Source organism: Natrix helvetica, assembly GCF_964273705.1.
Source record: "Natrix helvetica genome assembly, chromosome: 5".
NCBI classification, from domain to species: Eukaryota; Metazoa; Chordata; class Lepidosauria; order Squamata; family Natricidae; genus Natrix; species Natrix helvetica.
In genome coordinates this window covers 48,254,093-48,273,684 of record NC_138551.1, presented here as the reverse complement: position 1 = coordinate 48,273,684, position 19,592 = coordinate 48,254,093, and the positions used below count along the sequence as shown (strand labels likewise).

At 39.0% G+C, this 19,592-nt stretch overlaps 1 protein-coding gene across 1 annotated transcript in view; it reads right to left on the bottom strand.

The window, feature by feature from the left end:
- The window catches only part of YEATS2 (YEATS domain containing 2), a 48,437-nt gene that overhangs the window by 6,285 nt on the left and 22,560 nt on the right, over positions 1–19,592 (bottom strand). The window contains exons 16-29 of the mRNA XM_081955137.1: positions 18,578–18,751; positions 17,029–17,287; positions 15,118–15,279; positions 14,482–14,585; positions 13,797–13,958; positions 11,433–11,606; positions 10,504–10,705; positions 9,310–9,441; positions 8,753–8,845; positions 7,105–7,216; positions 6,218–6,291; positions 4,130–4,209; positions 2,747–2,945; positions 240–466 (exon numbers count right to left, since the gene is read on the bottom strand). Of these exons, the coding sequence (XP_081811263.1) occupies positions 240–466; positions 2,747–2,945; positions 4,130–4,209; positions 6,218–6,291; positions 7,105–7,216; positions 8,753–8,845; positions 9,310–9,441; positions 10,504–10,705; positions 11,433–11,606; positions 13,797–13,958; positions 14,482–14,585; positions 15,118–15,279; positions 17,029–17,287; positions 18,578–18,751 (2,154 nt within the window). The remainder of the gene's footprint in view (positions 1–239; positions 467–2,746; positions 2,946–4,129; positions 4,210–6,217; positions 6,292–7,104; positions 7,217–8,752; positions 8,846–9,309; positions 9,442–10,503; positions 10,706–11,432; positions 11,607–13,796; positions 13,959–14,481; positions 14,586–15,117; positions 15,280–17,028; positions 17,288–18,577; positions 18,752–19,592) is intronic.

Below are 19,592 nucleotides of genomic sequence, written 5' to 3'. Positions count from 1 at the left end.
AGTCGGATGACTGACAGTTCTGCAGCAAGTTTGTGATCCCTATTTCCTAGAACTGAACATTTTTATTAGCAATTGTGAAAGCAATTGGGGAACAAAACTATAAAAAGGATATTCAAGATCTTCTAGCTTGTTAAAGAGAAAGGTAAGGCAACTTGCAACCATTCTAAATATTACATATATTACACTCTAAAAATCTCAAGATAATGAAAAAGTTATCTTTTCAAAATTATTTTATTTACCTGTTGAGCAGTTTCACGCACATACTCAGATGCAGACTGTGGTGCTAAGTAGAATTTGGCCTCTTCTTGTGTCTCCTCCTGTTCCTTTTTAATGTTTATTTTCAGAGGTTCAGTAATGTTAAGAATGTCTACTTCCTCATCATTGTCAGATTCTTGTTTAAGGAGCTGCTCTAATTCCATAAGCTTTCGACAAAGCTCTTCCCCAGTGGTGTAAGATGATGAGCATTCTTTTCCATGTAAAGCAATTAGGCACAGAAGACAGGATTAGCAAATAATTTATATAAAGTGACATGCAGTTCACTGCAAATAAAACATTATAGTTGCTATGACCAGAAACCTAAACGCCTAATCCTCTACTATCCATATATCTCTCAAGTTTAAATCATTATATCAAAAGAGAAACCATTAACAATATTTAACAAAAATATTTGTAAATTCAGAATTGTTAGTTTTGGAGTTAAAGAAATGGAGCACTCTCAATTCAATAAAGTATGATTGTGTATCTAGTTCTGTTTAGGTAAGTCACTAATAAGAATATTAATATGTCCCTGACAACTATGATGAGTAGTCCATACCACTGGGTTTAAAAAAAATCTGTTTATCATATTCCCCTTATTTCAGGATCAAAATAACATTTATTTCATTTATTGATTCATTCACTGATTTATTCCTTGATTCATTCACTCATTTCTCCTGAACCTCCCCAACCAGTCCCAAATAATCAGAAGACAACCCCCCACTTTATAGGAAAACTGTTAAATATAGCATTTCTATACATGGTCCTAGAAACACATACAGGTGAAACTCGAAAAATTAGAATATCATGCAAAAGTTCATTTATTTCAGTAATGCAATTTAAAAGGTGAAACTAATGTATGAGATAGACTCATTACATGCAAAGCAAGATAGTTCAAGCCGTGATTTGTCATAATTGTGATGATTATGGTTTACAGCTCATGGAAACCCCAAATCCACAATCTCAGAAAATTAGAATATTGTGAAAAGGTGCAATATTCTAGGCTCAAAGTGTCCCACTCTAATCAGCTAATTAAGCCATAATGCCTGCAAAGGGTTCCTGAGCCTTAAATGGTCTCTCTGTCTGGTTCAGTAGGAATCACAATCATGGGAAAGACTGCTGACCTGACAGTTGTGCAGAAAACCACCATTGACACTCTTCATAAGGAGGGGAAGCCTCAAAAGGTAATTGCAAAAGAAGTTGGATGTTCCCAAAGTGCTGTATCAAAGCACATTAATACAAAGTTATGTGGAAGAAAAAGGTGCACAAGCAGCAGGGATGACCATAGCCTGGAGAGGATTGTCAGGAAAAGGCCATTCAAAAGTGTTGGGGACTTTCACAAGGAGTGGACTGAGGCTGGAGTCAGTGCATCAAGAGCCACCACCCACAGATGGATCCTGGACATGGGCTTTGAATGTTGTATTCCTCTTGTCAAGCCACTCCTGAACAACAAACATCAGAAGCGTCTCATCTGGGCTAAAGAAAACAGACCTGGTCTGTTGCTTAGTGGTCCAAAGTCCTCTTTTCTGATGAGAACAACTTTTGCATCTCATTTGGAAACCAAGGACCCAGAGTATGAGAGAGGCACACACTGCAAGATGCTTGAAGTCCAGTGTAAAGTTTCCACAGTCTGTGTTGATTTGGGGAGCCATGTCATCTGCTGGTGTTGGTCCACTGTGCTTCATTAAGACCAGGGTCAACGCAGCTGTCTACCAGGAGATTTTGGAGCACTTCATGCTTCCTTCCGCAGACGAGCTTTATGGGGATGCTGCCTTCATTTTCTAGCAGGACTTGGCACCTGCCCACTCTGCCAAAAAGCACCAAAACCTGGTTCAATGACCATGGGATTACTGTGCTTGATTGGCCAGCAAACTCGCCTGACCTGAACCCCATAGAGAATCTATGGGGCATTGCAAAGAGAAAGATGAGAGACATGAGACCGAACAATGCAGAAGAGCTGAAGGCCACTATTGAAGCATCCTGGTCTTCCATAACACCTCAGCAGTGCCACAGGCTGATAGCTTCCATGCCACGCCGCATTGAGGCAGTAATTGCTGCAAAAGGGGCCCAAACCAAGTACTGAGTACTTATGCATGCTTATACTTTTCAGAGGTCCGATATTGTTCTATGTACATTCCTTGTTTTATTGATTGCATGTAATATTCTAATTTTCTGTGATTGTGGATTTTGGGTTTTCATGAGCTGTAAGCCATAATCATCACAATTATGACATATCATGGCTTGAACTATCTTGCTTTGCATGTAATGAGTCTATCTCATATATTAGTTTCACCTTTTAAGTTGCATTACTGAAATAAATGAACTTTTGCACGATATTCTAATTTTTCGAGTTTCACCTTTATTGAATTTTCCAGGCAAAACTGATGCTGGCTTCGGGAGACAAAGATGGAAGCCTAATCCTACAATTTATTTTCATTCTACAAATTATGCCAAAATAAACCCTTTGAGGTTCTGAAATTAGACTCTTTACCTGGCTCATTGTCTATTTGTGTCAGGACATCCTCTATGGAATCCTCATTCCTAAAAGCTTCTAGATCAGGGGGTGTATAGCCATGGAAGCGACACCAGTGTACAACCTGCTTTGTTTTCAGAGGCACAATGTTGTGAAATTTAGGATACTTTTCTATCATTTCTTGAAGGATTTTACGTATTGTCAAGGCTCTTTGCCACTGGAGATGAAAAAAGGAAGAAGAAAAAAAAAAGAATTAAATAGAATAAAATATGTATAGCTTTCACTAGTTGGTTGGATACCCGTGCTTTGCTACAAAATTATGTGATCAGGCTTGATAAGTTGACAAAGCTTGAGCATTAATGAGTAGTTACAATTGGCCTCTCCTCTCCCCTTCTCTCCCTCAGGCTTGCCGCACAGAAGCCTCTCCTATCTTATCCCCTTCTTTCTCTCAATCTAACTCCTTAGCATCAGAGAGTGTTAATAATGATATAAGAAATGCTAATGATCTGACAGTCATTTCAAAAAATCCTTTCTTAACATGCACCTAGAAACCAAGAGGAACACATGTGCCAAATTTCAAGTTTGTAGGCTTTATGGTTCTGGAGATTTCGTGATGAGTGGTATTTTGCTTTTTCAATGGATCTTTATGCATTATAAGAGCTAAGTAAAAAAACTGTAGATAACTGTTATCTCCCAGATGGTGACCAGGTGATCCTCTACTGCTTAATTGTTGCTGGTCAAAGTCACATACAGCAACAATGGAACCCGTGTGCGTATATCTGTGTGCACATGTGAAATTGTTCCAAACAGATGACTTCTGTTAATAGATGATCTCACAGTTCTAGCCATTCTATATTTTGTCTTTGTGGCTCTAAAATAGGGCACATCTAATAAATAAGAACAAAAAGAACATCAAATAAACAGTTATACTTTTATGCTTCTAAAAGCTCAGGAATTGAAAACCTTTAGGCAAATACAATTTTTTTTCCAGTTTGTTACATCAGAGGACAGTACTATCTATTCTAGAATGCTTCCTCATTTTTCATTATGATGGTCGCAATAGAAGGGTCATTTTGTCAAGCAGAAAAGAGACATTACAAGCAGATTAAGAAACTCTTGGAAGTATGACAACATAAAGGCAACATTGGGAAAAAGTTGCTATTTTGTCACACAACAGATCTGGATTATATAATGTTAAGACAGGACATGGAACTTTAAGTTCAGTTACATTTTATTTAGCCAAACATTAGTAAATCTCTGCAAAAATGGCTATGTATTAAATGCAAGATATTTTTAAAAATAATTTCTAGGTTTTAAGAATCACCAGATTTCTGAGGGACAGCTTTCAGTCATACATTTCCCCGAGGCTGAAATTCAGCTTACAGAATACATTAAAATTACCTCAGCAGCTCTTCGTTTTCCAATATTCCAGGTATAATATTGTTCTACAGAACTGGCACAGAAAAGATTGGCATCCTCAGCTAAAAAAAAAAAAAAAGGAACACCCAAAATTTAGATTTTTAATAAGCATGGAAATTAATATATTATATGGCAAGCTATTTCTGAACATCTTCTCAGAACATAGTTTAAATCAAAATATGCTACTTATTAATAAAATCAGGAAGTCCCTTATGGAAAAAACTAAAAAAGCCTTTTACTCTGATTTAAAAGAGATACTAAATTAGAAAGAACATTAAAGATATTATCATAGCTATTTGAACAACAGGTAAATGCAGGGGTGGTATTTGTGACATAAGACAATTTTCTAGCCTTTTGGAACTACTCAAAAAAATGGAAGGCTCTGAACAGAAAAATCATCTGAGAAACAAATTACTAGCAATGATTTGGAGAAGGGAAAAGTAGGAGCCTGAATGTACCCCACAATGAAAACTAAGCACATGCATTGGTTTGTTTATTTCAGGAATATCAAGTCTCAGCATGTAAAGTGCCAATTGCTATTAAACCACTTATTTTATGTATTTTCATGTGGATGAAAATAAAGCCAGCCATAGCTGAATAACTCAGCAGCTATTTCCTCATTGTTAAGATTCGGCTCATTTAGGTAACACTGCAAAAACCAGGAGTTGGATTTGGCCTAGGAGTATGATTCAACTCTCCCATAATGTATTTTTTTTACAGAGAATGATTATGTAGTGCTTCGAAAAGGTGCTTGGAACACTTAATGCTGCAAATGTAATAATACATGCCTGTAATCTTTAATCTGTAATCTCTTTGAAGCTACATTATTTATTGAGCTGACCTGGCAGCTACAAAGGACAGCTATCTATTCCCAAGGAAAAAGAAATTATTGCATCAAACAGATATGGTTGGGTGCTACGTCTGAGCTCCTGCATATTCCAAACCACCTTCTCAAATCACTTACAAAGCACTGCCTAGCCCACTAGACTACAGAAAACTACTGTCCTTTTAGTTGTCCTGCAGATCGAAGTGGGAGAGGAATTTCTTTTAAATCCTTTGAGTCAGAGGGACTGGTCTCATGGATCAGATTAAACCTGAGTGTGCAATAGCAACATCATTTAGGCTTATACTGTGCCCCATAGTGCTTTGCAACACTTTCTGGGTGCCTTACAATCTAGAAGCATTATTTGCATATAGCCCTCAACAATCTGGGCCCTCTTTTTACAGACCTCAGAAGGATGAAAGGCTGAGTCAATCTTGAACCCCATCCGGATCAAACTCCAGGCTGGGGGCAGAGTTTGCCTGCCATACTGCACTGGAAGTTTTGATTTCAGAAATACTAGCTTCCCATTCCCATTCCTCATAAAGAGGAGAGTTAAAAATGCTAGACTGTCTCTGGTGTCTTTCAGAATATCAGCAAAAATGGGAACACTTTCTGAATGCTTGTTATCCTTCAGAATTAAAAAAACACACACAATACAAGCTTTGTAAGTGGAACAAGAAAATGGAAACTAGTGTTCTGATGGTTGAAATGGAAATCAGTCAGCATTATTGTAATTCACTGCCCTCGTGTACACTAGGCAGAATATGACATTTAGCCAAACATTTTAAAAAATGCGTAATAAAAGGTATGGAACTCAGCTAGGAGGAATAATCTTGACATGAAAAAATAAATATATAAAAACAGAAAATTGTAAGAGATTTTCCCATGGTTAACATGTTGTCAAAGCCACATAATATTTTAAGCATTTTAAAGTTTGATGCATTTATAATTATCAAAGTTAATGTTTTACACACTTAGTAAAGTTTGTTGGGTAAGTTCTGAGTAATCGTATGATTACAATCCTAATGGCTTCTTATGCCACCCCCTTGGAGTGCATAATGTTCCTGCTGCTCCCTTAGTGTCTAACATCCCTCTTGATAACGCAAACACCTTTCATTAGGGGGCAGTTTCACCCATTTTGAGAAATACTGCTCTATAGCAAATGCAGGCAGATGGACCAATGGCCATACTTAGTATGAATTGAGCATATTACACCAAAAATTACTGTTAAACAATGTTTTCATTACTTCTCTCAGCAATCAATGGAACGTTCTTCACAATTGCTGTCAAAAGTTGCGGGAGGGTGTCTAAATATTCTTCCCTGCAAAAAATAAAGAGGTGGCATTTAATATAGAATTTATTTATTATAGCATAGTACAGGGCTGTTTACACAACTTCTACTGTACAAAGAACATGCATGTACAGATACTGCTGTATTACTGCCTACAAATCTCTGTGTACATGCAGAGAGTGATGTTTGGACAAACATTTTCAAACCTTTCTCAGCTTTTACATTTTTGGAAGTTTGAATTTTACATTTTTTCCAAGGGGAGGGCAGTGTTAAGCTTGATATGAAATCAAGAAAAAAACTTGATATGAAATCAAGAAAAAAGTTGTATTATAAGCTTCTACTAAGCTTTTTTAAAATAGGAAATTATTCTGCTGTAACTTGGATTGCAATAAAGGGTGGAGTCTGTGAGGATCATAATAGAAGTTTCTCACCTCAGGTCCATAGCTGGATATAGCTATAGCTTGACATGGCTCTTAAAACTTTGAGACAAAGATAAATCTGAACAAACAAGATAACTAGTTTCTATGGATCCAGTACTGCATCTAAAATACAGTATATCCACTGCAACCGATGTGCAAACTGATCAGTGTACTTTTAATCTGCATAGGTGAAGTATTTCATACCAAGGCCTTAATATACTGTGATCTATCCAATACCTACTATAAAATCTCAACTGCTTGGATTGAACACAATTAAAATAATTTTCTTGAAGAAATTTCATTTCAACATTAATAGGCGTGAACTCTCAACAAATTCAAGTGGCTCATAAAAATATAACCCATATTTTTTACAACAGCCATTGCTCCTTGTAGTAAGTTATTTTAACTTCACAAACATAATTACCCAATGGAATAATTTCCAAGTTCTGAACTTTCCTCTGTTTTTATTGTTGCCTGAGCATCCTGAGAGACTGGAATACTGCAGCTCTGCCCTGTTGCATCAGGCTCCAGCTTCACTTTAAAAGACAATAGAATATTTAAAAAAAAACATTTGTTAGGCAAAAGACAATAATGGTCTTCTGTTTCAGACAATTAGGAAAAAAAAACCTACAGGTAGTCCTTAAATTACAATAGTTCATTTAGTGACTGTTTGAAGTTTCAACACTAAAAAAAGTGACTTATGGCAGTTTTCACATTTATGACTGTTCCAGCATCTCCGTGGTCAAGTGATCAAAATTCAGATGCTGGGCAATTGGTTCATATTTATGACAATTGCAGTATCTGGGGTCATGTGATCATCTTTTGTGATCTTCTGACAAACGAAGTTAATGTGAAATCCAGATTCACTTAAAAGCCACATTACTAAGTTAATAATTGCAGTAATTCACTTAACAACTGTGGCATGAGAAGGCATAGAATGGGGCAACATTCACTTAACAACTATCTTGTTTAGCAACAGAGATTTTGGGCTCAACTGTGATTGTAAGTCGAGGACTATTTGTAATTTTTCTGAAGAAGGAAAGCAGAGATTTTAAAGAGGAATCCTGGCACCATAATAATTATTTATTGACTTATTTATCAACCAATCAGTCAAATTTTGGAACCACCTATCTCCCTCACAGAGTAGTAACTGTAAGTGTAAATGGATGGCAGGAAAAAATACAATGTAAAAGGTCTACATTTCAAAACCTATTTTGGGGGGGGGGTTGCTGCTTTTTGTGTAGTAAAACTACCTTAGTACTACCTTGGGTCTCCAAGTGAAAGTACCATTATACTTTTAGAGATGCCCAAAAAGATTTCTTGATGTCAATACCTTCATCAAGCTGAATGTTTTATCACCTGAATCCTGCTTCACTTGCATAATCATACTGTGGAACAGCTGATGGCTCATAAAAAGCATTTGAAAGGGGCGCTTCAACTAAGTGCAAAGGTGCAAGTCAGGGGTGTCCAAACTTGGGAACTTTAAGACTTGTGGACTTCAACTCCCAGAATTCCCCAGCCAGCCATGCTGGCTAGGGAATTCTGGGAGTTAAAGTCCACAAGTCTTAAAGTTCCCAAGTTTGGACACCCCTGGTGCAAGTGAAGCAACTTTCTTAGCTTAGATAACCCTGGCTATCTGAGCAAGTAGCTATGCAGGCATATTTGGTTCATTGGTGGTGTCAATGAAAATATTTGCAGAGGTATATGCAAACACAACCAGAGAAAGCCTCTGAAGCAGCCACATCAAACCCTTTCATGCTTTCACGTTTCAAGAAGTGGGACTCTGCTGATATCTCAAAGGAGCTTTTTTTTCTTCAAAAGGCTACTGGACTGTTTTTTCTTTGAAAAAAACCTTTGAGACAACTATGATCTGGATGACTGAGAATCTCCACAAGCCTTTATACTCTGCTGATACCAATGCGCTTTGCAAAGTACCCCTTCTGAATGCTTTGCACAATCCCACTGACTAATTTCCCCAAAAATAACAATTATAAATTTCTTATATATGTCATGAATAGTGGCTAATCGTATAGTCATTTCCAAGGTTTCATTATGACAATGGACAATTCTACCTTTTGTAACAGTCACTTCAGGAGTGCTTGGGACAACTACACTAGTTGTAGGTGTAACAGCCGTTGCTTTACTGGAAGAAACCGACTGTATCACTGAAAGAGAAAGGGAATATTGATAATTTGACAAATATGCTTCACTTTTAACACTTTTTCATTTTTGTTGCTAAATTACTTCAATACTTTTAGCAGAAAATGATGGAAATTTTAACAATGGCTTTTTGCAACAGCTCTATAAATGTTATCTGAATTTTTTAAAAAAAAATCTGTTCTTTTTTTCTTATTTTACCTGGATCTCACAAACCATGTTCTCACTATTATGCATAACCTGGTGTTGGTTTTAATAATGATAATACCGGACATTAAAATTGTAAATGTGTATTGGTTATCAATGTCAATAGGCATCAAATGTTGTGCTCCAGACAATATTAAAGTCTGCTCGCCACTAGAGCCAAAGGTTTCCAATTCTTTGCAGTGCCATAGAGCCAGAAAGCTTAGGAGAGAGAAGCCTGCAATATTGAAAAAGAGATTTAGGGAATGTCTTGTCAATGACATCCTACCTTTGTTCACAGGCATCAGTATAGTTTGGACTCCTCCAGAAGCATTGCTGACACCGAGTTGTTTGAGTTGGCTGGGTACTGTCAAAACAGCTTGTTGTGGGCTGCTCTGATTGGAGTGGATCTTTAGCAACCCTACATTAGAAATGTATTAAAATGAATTATTTCTTCTTTTCACATGGAACAAATAAGATAAAAAGGAAGCTCTCCTCTCTATGTATCAGTATGGAGAACTAGGTCTAGTGCTAGATCTATCCCCTGCTACCAAGACCAACTGGAACTGGCCCTAGTGGAGAATTATAATATCATACCTTCCACCCCCAACCGCCAAAATATGTCCAAAACTGGTATTAAGGGATACTGAGAGATACAAGAGAACCACCATGGATGCCTTATGTCAATATATATGGATGCCCATTTCGCATAAGGTAAGATCTGGTTATTTGACGAGATTGAGGTTTTGCTTCTCATCCAAGAAGCTGAAACATCTTCAAGGAAACACAAAGTCCAGTTGCCTTTTGAAAAAGTACCTTTTGGACAACCATGGCCTGGGTGTCTTAGAATCTTCATAGACATTTGGCTCAATTGATTTAACTGTTTACTAAGTAGATCTTGTACAGCTTAGACTCCAAGAGTTTCTCAGAAAACCAATGGGCTTTCCAGGATTCAAATTCAAGAGAAAGTTAATCTTAAGTGTTTCAGGAATTGCAGAATCTGGTGGAACTGCATGAACTGATATTTGAGGAATAGCACTTAGCATTTAGATTTATATACCACTTCATAGTGCTTTTACAGCCCTCTCTAAGCAGTTTACAGAGACAGCATATTGGCCCCAACAATCTGGGTCCTCATTTTACCCACCTCGGAAGGATGAAAGGCTGAGTCAACCTTGAGCCAGTGAGATTTGATCTGCTGAACTGCAGCTAGCAGTCAGCTGAAGTAGCCTGCAGTACTGCACTCTAACCACTGTGCCACCTCATCTCTGTATGTCCAATTAACAAAATGTTATATGTAGTATTCAACTAGGCACCAATCTTGTTCCAGAATTGATGCTTGTGCTTCTACAATATTTTTTGAATCAATTAATCCAGGTAAAGCTTGCGCCCGTATATATTTCAGATCATACACGTGGGTTTTGTGTTTAGTTCGGATAAAAGCATCCCATTGACTAATCTCAATCTTTTAGTGCTAGATTACCTGATACTGCAGTTTTTGTGGATGTTGGTGCTGGGGTTGTGACCCAAGAAGCAATGCTTACAACTGTGGAGGAACTTGTTTTATTAGGTGCAACTGATGCTGCTTGCCCAGGATTGGCAACAACCTGCTGTTGCTGCCCAGATGCCTTCACAATGGGAAGTTGTGCAGTTGAAGGGGAGCTAGAGCTTGCACTGTTCGCTTGCTGTGTTAAAAGAAACAAACCAGGGAGAGTAGAAAACACATTTTTCAGTTTAATGATCCAATAAAGAAAATAAAAAATATTTTAAACGGATTATGATTTAATTATTCCTAAGCTATGCATATACAATATTTTTAGTTGAGAGTTAGAAAACCATGGGGGGGGGGGTGGTCCAGTTCTATTGTAAATAACATTTACAGTATTTTCCTAATGCATTGTCAGTTTCAACACTTCCTACACTTCTCTACTTTTTACTAATAGCACCCCTGCATTTCCACCACAAGCCCATTTTGCAAGAGTGAAAAGAGAGCATTTTTTTTCCCTTCCTTCTGATAACATTTTTTTTTTTGCATAGGTTTAGTGCCAGGACATAAGTCTGAAGTCTTCTGATGCAATCATCTCAATTAAGCTATGCAGGACAGCAGCAAATTACAACCTGCATGGGAGCTTGCCTGGGAACCACAACAGATACTTTCTTGGGTACCAGGAGCAAACAAAGGAGGGAATCCAAATAATAAAATACAAAAACATTCTCCATAAACATTGTACGAGGGCAAGTACTGCAAAGGTCTCTTGTGAATGCTAACATTTTTTTTCACACACCAGGATGGAGCCTTAACACTTAAGCAACTTTGATTTCCAAGGAGTAAGAAGTTGATTCTTCCCCTGCGTAATAACTTTGTAATGCATTTGAAGACTGACATGCAAATCAACCAATACTGTACTTCACCTGGGGAGCACCATTGGACGCAAGTGTCACAGCTGAAGTTGTTGCTGCAGTGATCACCCCGCCTGATACCCTCAGCACAGTGGTGCCGGGTTTTGAGAGCTGTGATGATGCCGGTAATGATTTCAGTGTATTGTCTGATATTTTCATGAGTGAAGCTTGCCCGCTGGAACCTGCCTTTACATTTGTAAATGAGTTAAAATAGAAACAATATTTTTATAAAGCATATAGTACAACTAGTAGGAAATCAGAAAAGATACAAACATTCATGATGTTTTAGACAAAACCTCAGTATATATTTAAGTGTTCAATTTTGCTACATCTTCTAGATGTTGTCAGAAATAGCTGGTGATATTGTCAGAAATAGCTGGTGAAGAATAAGTAAAAAGTGTTATGGGGGGTTAAAAGTGCCGGTTTGTATCTCAGGGTACTTTTTTTGAATGCCACATGCTATTGAAGCAGGGATAAAAGAAACATTCTAGGGCTGTGTTAAAATTGGATCCTTTCCTTTCAGTCTAAGTAGAAATCACGTAACAAATGTATATTATGAAATGAAATACAGAATTGGAAGATTAAGAATAAGATCCAAGAGTTGGAAAGGACATTAGTCGTCAATTCCCTGCACTGTGCTGGAACCTTTCTGATAATGATCCTCCATTCTGGGTTTGAAGATTTCTAGTGAAGAATTACCTCTTCACTTTTCAGTGTGTTCCACTGTCTAACAGTTCATATAACTAGGAGGTTTCTCCTAAAATCTAAATGGAACATGTTTCTTTGCATTTTTAACCCATTTGTTCTGGTCCTGCAGTCTCAGTAGAGAAGAAATGTACTTCCTTTTTATGTGACAGCTCTTTAGGTATTTGAAGGTAATAAAGTTTCTTAGCCCAGCTTCTCCCAACTTGGGACTCTTTAAATGTGTTGGACCAGTGACGTGCGGTGAGGTTTATGGCTGGTGAGGCTGGTGACGTCATCAGGAAGGCGGGGAATGGGACCATGTGTGCTAGAGGCTGAGGCTGCCTCAGCCTCCAGCACACGTGATCCCATTCCCCGCCTTCCTGAGCGTGCTCCGCCGGCTCACGTTCCGCAGTCCTCGAAAGCGACTGGGGAACGACGAGAACCTTCCTGCCTCTGCTGGACTTTGCGCCCTCCTTGCGACTGCATATTGCAGTTGCGAGGAGCGCGCGAAATCCAGCAGAGGCAGGAAGGTTCTCGTCGTTCCCCAGTCGCTTTCGTGGCTTCGTCATCCGGGAGCGCCGAAAACATTTCTGCCTCTGCAGCTCCCGGGCGCGGCCGGACGGATGTAGCCACAGCGACGCCGAGGTGGTCCGGCGGGCGAGTGACCGAGGATCAGGCTGCCTCGCTCGCTTTTTTGTCCGCCCGGACCGCCTCGGCGTCGCTGTGGCTACATCTGTCCGGCCGCGCCCAGGAGCTGCGGAGGCAGAAATGTTGTCCGCGCTCCCGGATGACGAAGCCACGAAAGCGACTGGGGAACGACCCAGTCGCTTTCGTAGCTTCGTCATCCGGGAGCACCGACAACATTTCTGCCTCCGCAGCTCCCGGGCGCGGCCGGCCGGATGTATATAATATTATAATATTATATATATATATATATAGTATATAATATTATATACTATTATTTCATGAAGAGAGGTGAGGCTCTGCCTCCCCTGACCGCACGTCCCTGTGTTGGACTATAATTCCCAAAAGGTCTAGTCACCACTCAGGTTGGGAAAAGCTGAGCTAATCTTTTGCCCATCTGTCCTTCGACTACAAATTTCCTTCCTCATATTCTTCTTCTATTAAGGGGCAATTTGTAAGGAACATTTTTTACTATTGAAAAACGGCATGAGAGGAAAAGGCTCAGCATGGCTTACTCCTTCTCTATTGTCCATTGTTCACCATTGGCCTGTCTTAGTTCTTTTTCAAGCATTTTCATTTGAAAATAGAAATAGGAGAATTCAAGCCAAATACACTGCATAACTATCTCATGGAGAACATAAATATTTTATGGACATATGGAGGTTTTTAATAGTTGGCAACAACAAAAATAAAATAAACAAAACCAAAACAACTTTTCAGAGTTTTTCATTCTGTTTCTTAAGACCTATCTGTCTTGGCCAACCAAATAATGTATTAAAATTAACTCTTCAGGCATATAGATTAATATTTACACTTTATGTACATGTATATATTAAAACCAATCATTTAGACATTTATTTTATTAACCAGGCTTCTAAAAGATACATTAATATATTACCATAAAATACAAAAGCGACTTGCTACAGAATGCAAAACAGTTGCACTTTGCATTAAGTCCGTTGGGAGTATCTAGAACAACCAGCATCTGAATCGAAGCACCACAGTTACCTGTGCAAATAAGGTGGCAGTTTTGTGTCCAGTTATAACTTTCAGAGCTTGCTGTCCTTGGGAAGATGATGTTCCAGCACTTGTATTACCTTGGAGAACAGTCCCTGATGTCACCTGTTTTGCTGTAGTCTGGTGAGGTGGCTGGCCAACTAAAAAAGTGCCCTGTACCAAAAAAAATTAATATCTGCATTGAAGACATGTAAGTAATAGCCACTGTCCCTTAAATTCTGAAACCCTAAACTGTTTTTCTTTTTTAATTCCACTTAGAATTAGTTAGGGTCTTATCACAATACCTACTTTTAAATAGGATCTATCAGATTCTATTTTTTAAACCTTAAAAAAATATGCCAGTTAACATAGCAAAAAGAAACAGCTTCAAATACAAATGATCTCTATCATGTATTAAACATTGTACAAAAGAGCACTGTGGCACCTTGCTGTGATTTATGGCTTCCATCGTAACTGATAGGCTCCTTGCATCCCTTTCTTAAAATATTCAGATTCTTTCAATTTTAAATGGAAAGCCAACAAGCTATCAGCCCCCTAATCTTAACTTCATTTCCATGAATGCTTCTGTGCTGTAAACTATAGTTCAGCACATCAGAAGAATATTGATCCACCTGTAGTTATCTAATGTTTATGCTAACAATCTCTCTCTTTGTATATATTTGTATTGTGGACTAACCTGTGGGGTTTGTTTGAGAATATAGGATGTGTAGGTGAGATGCTGAGACACACCACTGCTTGCACCCTGCGTTCCGCTACTTCCTGAAGAACCTAACTGCTGATCTGGAACATCCAACAAGATAGCCAGTTATAAATAGGGCAAAACCAAATCCTAGTTATATTAGCTCTACTCTCAGATTACTTGCTAGGTACCAAAATGTAACTACTCTCCAGAAACTCAATCCCAAATTCAGTAATTAGCTAATAGCAGAAGCTATACAGACTCAACATGGACTGCTATAAAATTTCATTGTACACAAAAAAGAAGTTTATACATCGATTCATCCCTACAACTCATAGCAATCTGGTCTATATTTATGTAACATTTATATCTGACCTAAGAATGGTTGATTCCCACCTTGCTAGCAGATGCCCTTCCTTTCATAAAGCATTTTTAATATATCTGTGTTTCAGAGAATGCACTCTGTCTAAAAATAACCTGGATATTCCTGTAATATCCAGTTGCACTGTGATGTTATATAACCTGCTAATGAAACATTTGCAAGAAAACCACCAAGCTCAGAGAGCAGCAAAGACCCAACCCATTACTTGCCACCACATTTAATATGCTACTTTTGTTTTGTGTAATACTAACTGGCATTATTGGTGGCTCGCAAAATAGCTCCTTGAGGTATAAGTAGCAGTTTTCCTTTCCCAGATGGGTTCTTGCTATTTGTAGTAAGGTACAATTTTGTGCCAGGAGGTAGGTTTGCCAAATTGGCTAAATTAGTGGCTGGTAATTGCAATGTTGCCATAACTAGAAGGAAAAGAAAAAAAATTTATCAAGATTTTCAGAGACCACCCTCTTGCAACAAAACATTAAGTCCCACAGCAGTGTTTTTCTAACTTCTTTCATCTTAGCTTCAGTTATGCAATATTTATGTTTGGGTTCTTTTACTTTTTTATTATTGGATTTTATCCTATTTTGTATTTATTTGACTGAAAATTACAGTATTTTTCAGAGTATAAGACGCACCTTTTTCCCTCAAAAAAAGAGACTGAAAATCTGGGTGCGTCTTATACACTGAATACAGCATTTTTGGCCTCCCAAAACCTGCCCCTTCACCAAAATGGCCGTGCATAGCCTTTAGGAGCCTTTTAGAGTGCTCCTGGGGGCTGGGGAAGGCAGAAATGAGCGAAAAACGGGGCGTTTTTTGCTCAATTTTGCCCCCCCCGAGCACTCTATAAGCTTCCTAACGGTTCTGCATGCCCTTTTTTTGACAAAAAATGGTCCAGTTTTTGAGAAAAATTGGGGGGGTTTTGCTCTGTTTTTTTGCTCAGTTTTGCGCCCCCCCCCACTTCCCAGGGGCACACTACAAGCCTCCTAATGGCTATTCATGCCCTTTAAAAAAAATGGCCCTGTTTTCGTGAAAAATGGGCTGTTTTGGGGAGGTCTGCAGAGTGCAAAAACTTTGGAGAGAATTCAGTCCCTAATTAGCTGCAGAAAAATAAGAATCTAGCTGCTATCATTCAATACAGCACACACAGAGGAAAGGCTTTAAGATGGGTTGTAGATAATAAGGGAAGGATGTATTTCATGGAATTTCCTTGTGCAAACAGAAAACAAGGTAAAGTGGAATGAAAATGAGCAGAATTTCTGAAGATGAAGGAAGTTACAGAAAGAAAGACTACATGATATTATACAAGAAAGTGCAATATGTTTGTACTGGATGGAAAAGAGACCAACAATTGAACAGTTTACTGTATTACAACATTATATGGTAAAACAAAAGAAATCAACATCTGGATACACTGTCAGCTAACAGCTTTTCAGTATCAGCAGAACACACATCACTGGAGAAATGGATTCCCTTCTCTGTTCTACTTGCCAAGACACTCTGCCCTGAAATTTGTCTGTGAGTTGACAAATTTTCTGGAGAGGATTTACTGTACATGGATAAGTGCAAAGAATATGAATGCAAGTCAGCTTATAAACCTTTAAATGTAGCCCAACGCTTTTATTTATTGGGTTTTCGACAGTAATCTATAGCATCATAGAACTACATGGTAACAATTCATTTGATGCATCCTACCCAGACCAGGTTTTCCACCTAGTGTCCCCTAGTGGTGTTGAAACTATAGGCAACTCTGGAAGTTAGTATTCAATATATCTTTAAAAAAAAAACTAAATCGGACATGGGGTGCAATTTTATGATGCAAAGCTCACCAGAGTATTCAATAGCTTACTTTATTGATATAATGAATTAATTAGTTCATTATCCAGTTAGCTGGGCTATCTTGGCTGATTTCAAGAAACTAGGACCACTACTTGATTAATACTTGGGAGAAAGATAAACAGAACATGCAGGTTATCAATTAGATTTGGAAGCTGAAAAAGCATCCTGGAAGAAAGCAGCAGCCAATCACTTGTACATTTTTGCCAAAAAAGCTATGTGCATTTATCTTTAAAATTCCCCAGGAATGGAGCATGAAGAAGATATTTTTAAACGCATTCCTTAGCGCCATACCGTCATGTTTGACATTTCAAAAAGTAAGCCCACTTTACCTGAACCTTGGGATCCGGTTTTTGGAGCTCCTGTTGATGGAACCTGAGCTTTTGTTAAAGTCTGCACAGGCTGAGCAACGATGGTTCCTCCTCCACTACTCACAATAGCTTTGGCGACTCCTTGAGTTACGATTTGCTTTCCACCAGCTGTCTTTGTGACTGAAGGGCCTGATTTTGCCACAAGTATTTGTCCTCCACCGAGGGACACAGCTTGCTTGACTGACGATGGTAAAGCAGACCCAACTGGAACACTAACAATCTAGAGAGGGAAAAAATAAAAAAACACACATAATATGAATATACACACAGAGCTAATATATTAACACCAAGCTAAATAAAAGCTATATTCTGTCAAAGGTTGGATCTGAAGTGGAAATTGTCTGGAACTGAGGCAAAATGACTCACTCAGGATGATTATGCCTGTTTAGGGAATAAAACCTTCTCTTGTGCTAGTTATGTATTAATTCTATTGCTCAAATAACTAGCAGCCCCAAACAGTTCACAGCTTCTAAAATACTGTATAGAAGGATCTTTACAGATGATTTAGATAAAGAAAAAGACTGTTCATTTTCATGTGCTTATATTTATCCTAAAACAGTGCATTTCAATTGATTTTATTACAAATGCTGAGAAAAAGAACACAAAACAATTAAAATAACCCAATATTTAACCGTGTAGCAATGATTCCTTTCGATATTCCAAACCCATGTAATTTTTCATATTAGAATGAGCTTAGTAAAAATGCTGTGAGATCAGAAATAGCTTAAGCCAGCATGTAAGAGATAAAAGGGAAACCAGTAAGCATCTTGGGAACTAAGCTCTGTAACTGCTGAAAAAGCCATCTCCTTTCGCCACTATCCACTTGATCTTGCTGATATTCCAAGAAACATCTTAGTGGAAAATTTCAATTCTAGGAAGGTGAGTTTGTGAAAATATAGCCTTTAAGATAACTGGCTTTCAGGTTATTTTGAAGATTAAAAAAAAGGACAAGGCTAGGGAACTATCCAGAAACCGGTGCATATTTCTCAAAACCAGTGCTAACATCTAGTTTCCTAAGATTGTGTAAGGCCAGAAAAAGACGCAGCTTCTCTAATGAAATTCTATATGATACACATGAAAGCACATAAGCAAGGAAAGGGGGGGGGGGGGGAAGAAAATTTACCCCAAGAAAAACAATTTGGAATTAAAGATGGGCCTAGTATATCAAATAGTTGAAGGCTGTGACAACGAATGAAATGCAATTATCTTTTCCTCAAATTAATAACGTTATAATTTAAAGAACAACATAGGTATCTGAAGGGTATTTTATCCATTTAAATCAGGGGTGTCCAAACTTGGGAACTTTAAGACTTGTGGATTTCAATGCTGGCTGGGGAATTCTGGGAGTTGAAGTCCACAAGTCTTAAAGTTCCCAAGTTTGGACACTCCTGATTTAAAGCTTCTGGTATTACTTAGTTGCCTCAAAAGAACAAGAGCGTGGAGTAAAGCAATGGAGCTGTAGTTACTACAAAACTGCTAGAGTGAAAAAGAAGGAAAAAAAGTCCGGCACCTTTGATGAAGTGGCTCCCTCTCCTGTGCTCACAATCTGTTTCTGGGGGGATAAAGCAATCACATGGCTCCCTTTCACAGTTATGCACTGTGCCAGTGAGGCCTGAGAGGCTGCTCCAGTTGCTGCCACTGGATGATGTTGCGGCAGTTCTCCAGGCTCTTGCTTTATTATCACCTTCAAATAAATCAAATGGAAATTGAAATTTTGTGGAGAAGACCTTACCTTTCCAATGAAGGGTTAAGGAGCTGGCTGGTGCTCCCTACAACAATGCCCATAGAATGCTCTACAGATCTATTTCCCACCGGCAAGAGAAACTGAGAGGCCTCCACATGGAAGCAGCTTTGGATCCACTGGATCAGCGATGGTGAACCTTTTTGGCTCACGTGCCATAAGTGGGGGGAGCGCAGGGGGGTCGTGTGCGGACGTGCTGTACCCATAATGCAATGCGCGACACCCCCCCCTCCCCAGTGCTCATGCGCACACTACAGGCGCGACCCATTTTTTGCATGCTTTTTTCGCCCTCCCCAGGCTCCAGAGGCTTTATAGGAGCCTGGGGAGGGCAAAAACAGCCCCCCCAGACCCCTCTGGAGGCTTCAGGGACCTTCAGGATGCTTCCCTGGAGCCCCCGAAGCAGTCAAAATGAACCTCCGAGCAAACCGGAAGTCCGTTCCTGAACTTCCGGTTTGCCCTTAGGGCTGGTTTTTTGCGCTCCGGAGGCTTCAGGGAAGCTCATGAAGCCTCTGGAGGGCCTCCGGGTGGGGAGGCTCTTTTCACCCTCCCCAGGCTCCTATAAATCCTCTGGAGCCTGAGGAGGGCGAAAAATGGCTTTAAAAAAGAGTGAACTGAGCTTGGCAGTGCGCGCATGCGCGCTGCCCAGCTGACAGGGCAGCGCCTCACATGCCCTGACAAATGACTCCCATGCCACCTGTGGCACATGTGCCATAGGTTCACCATCACTGCACTAGATCCTTGATTTACTGTGAGATTTGAGGATCAGTTCATCTTCTATGCTGGC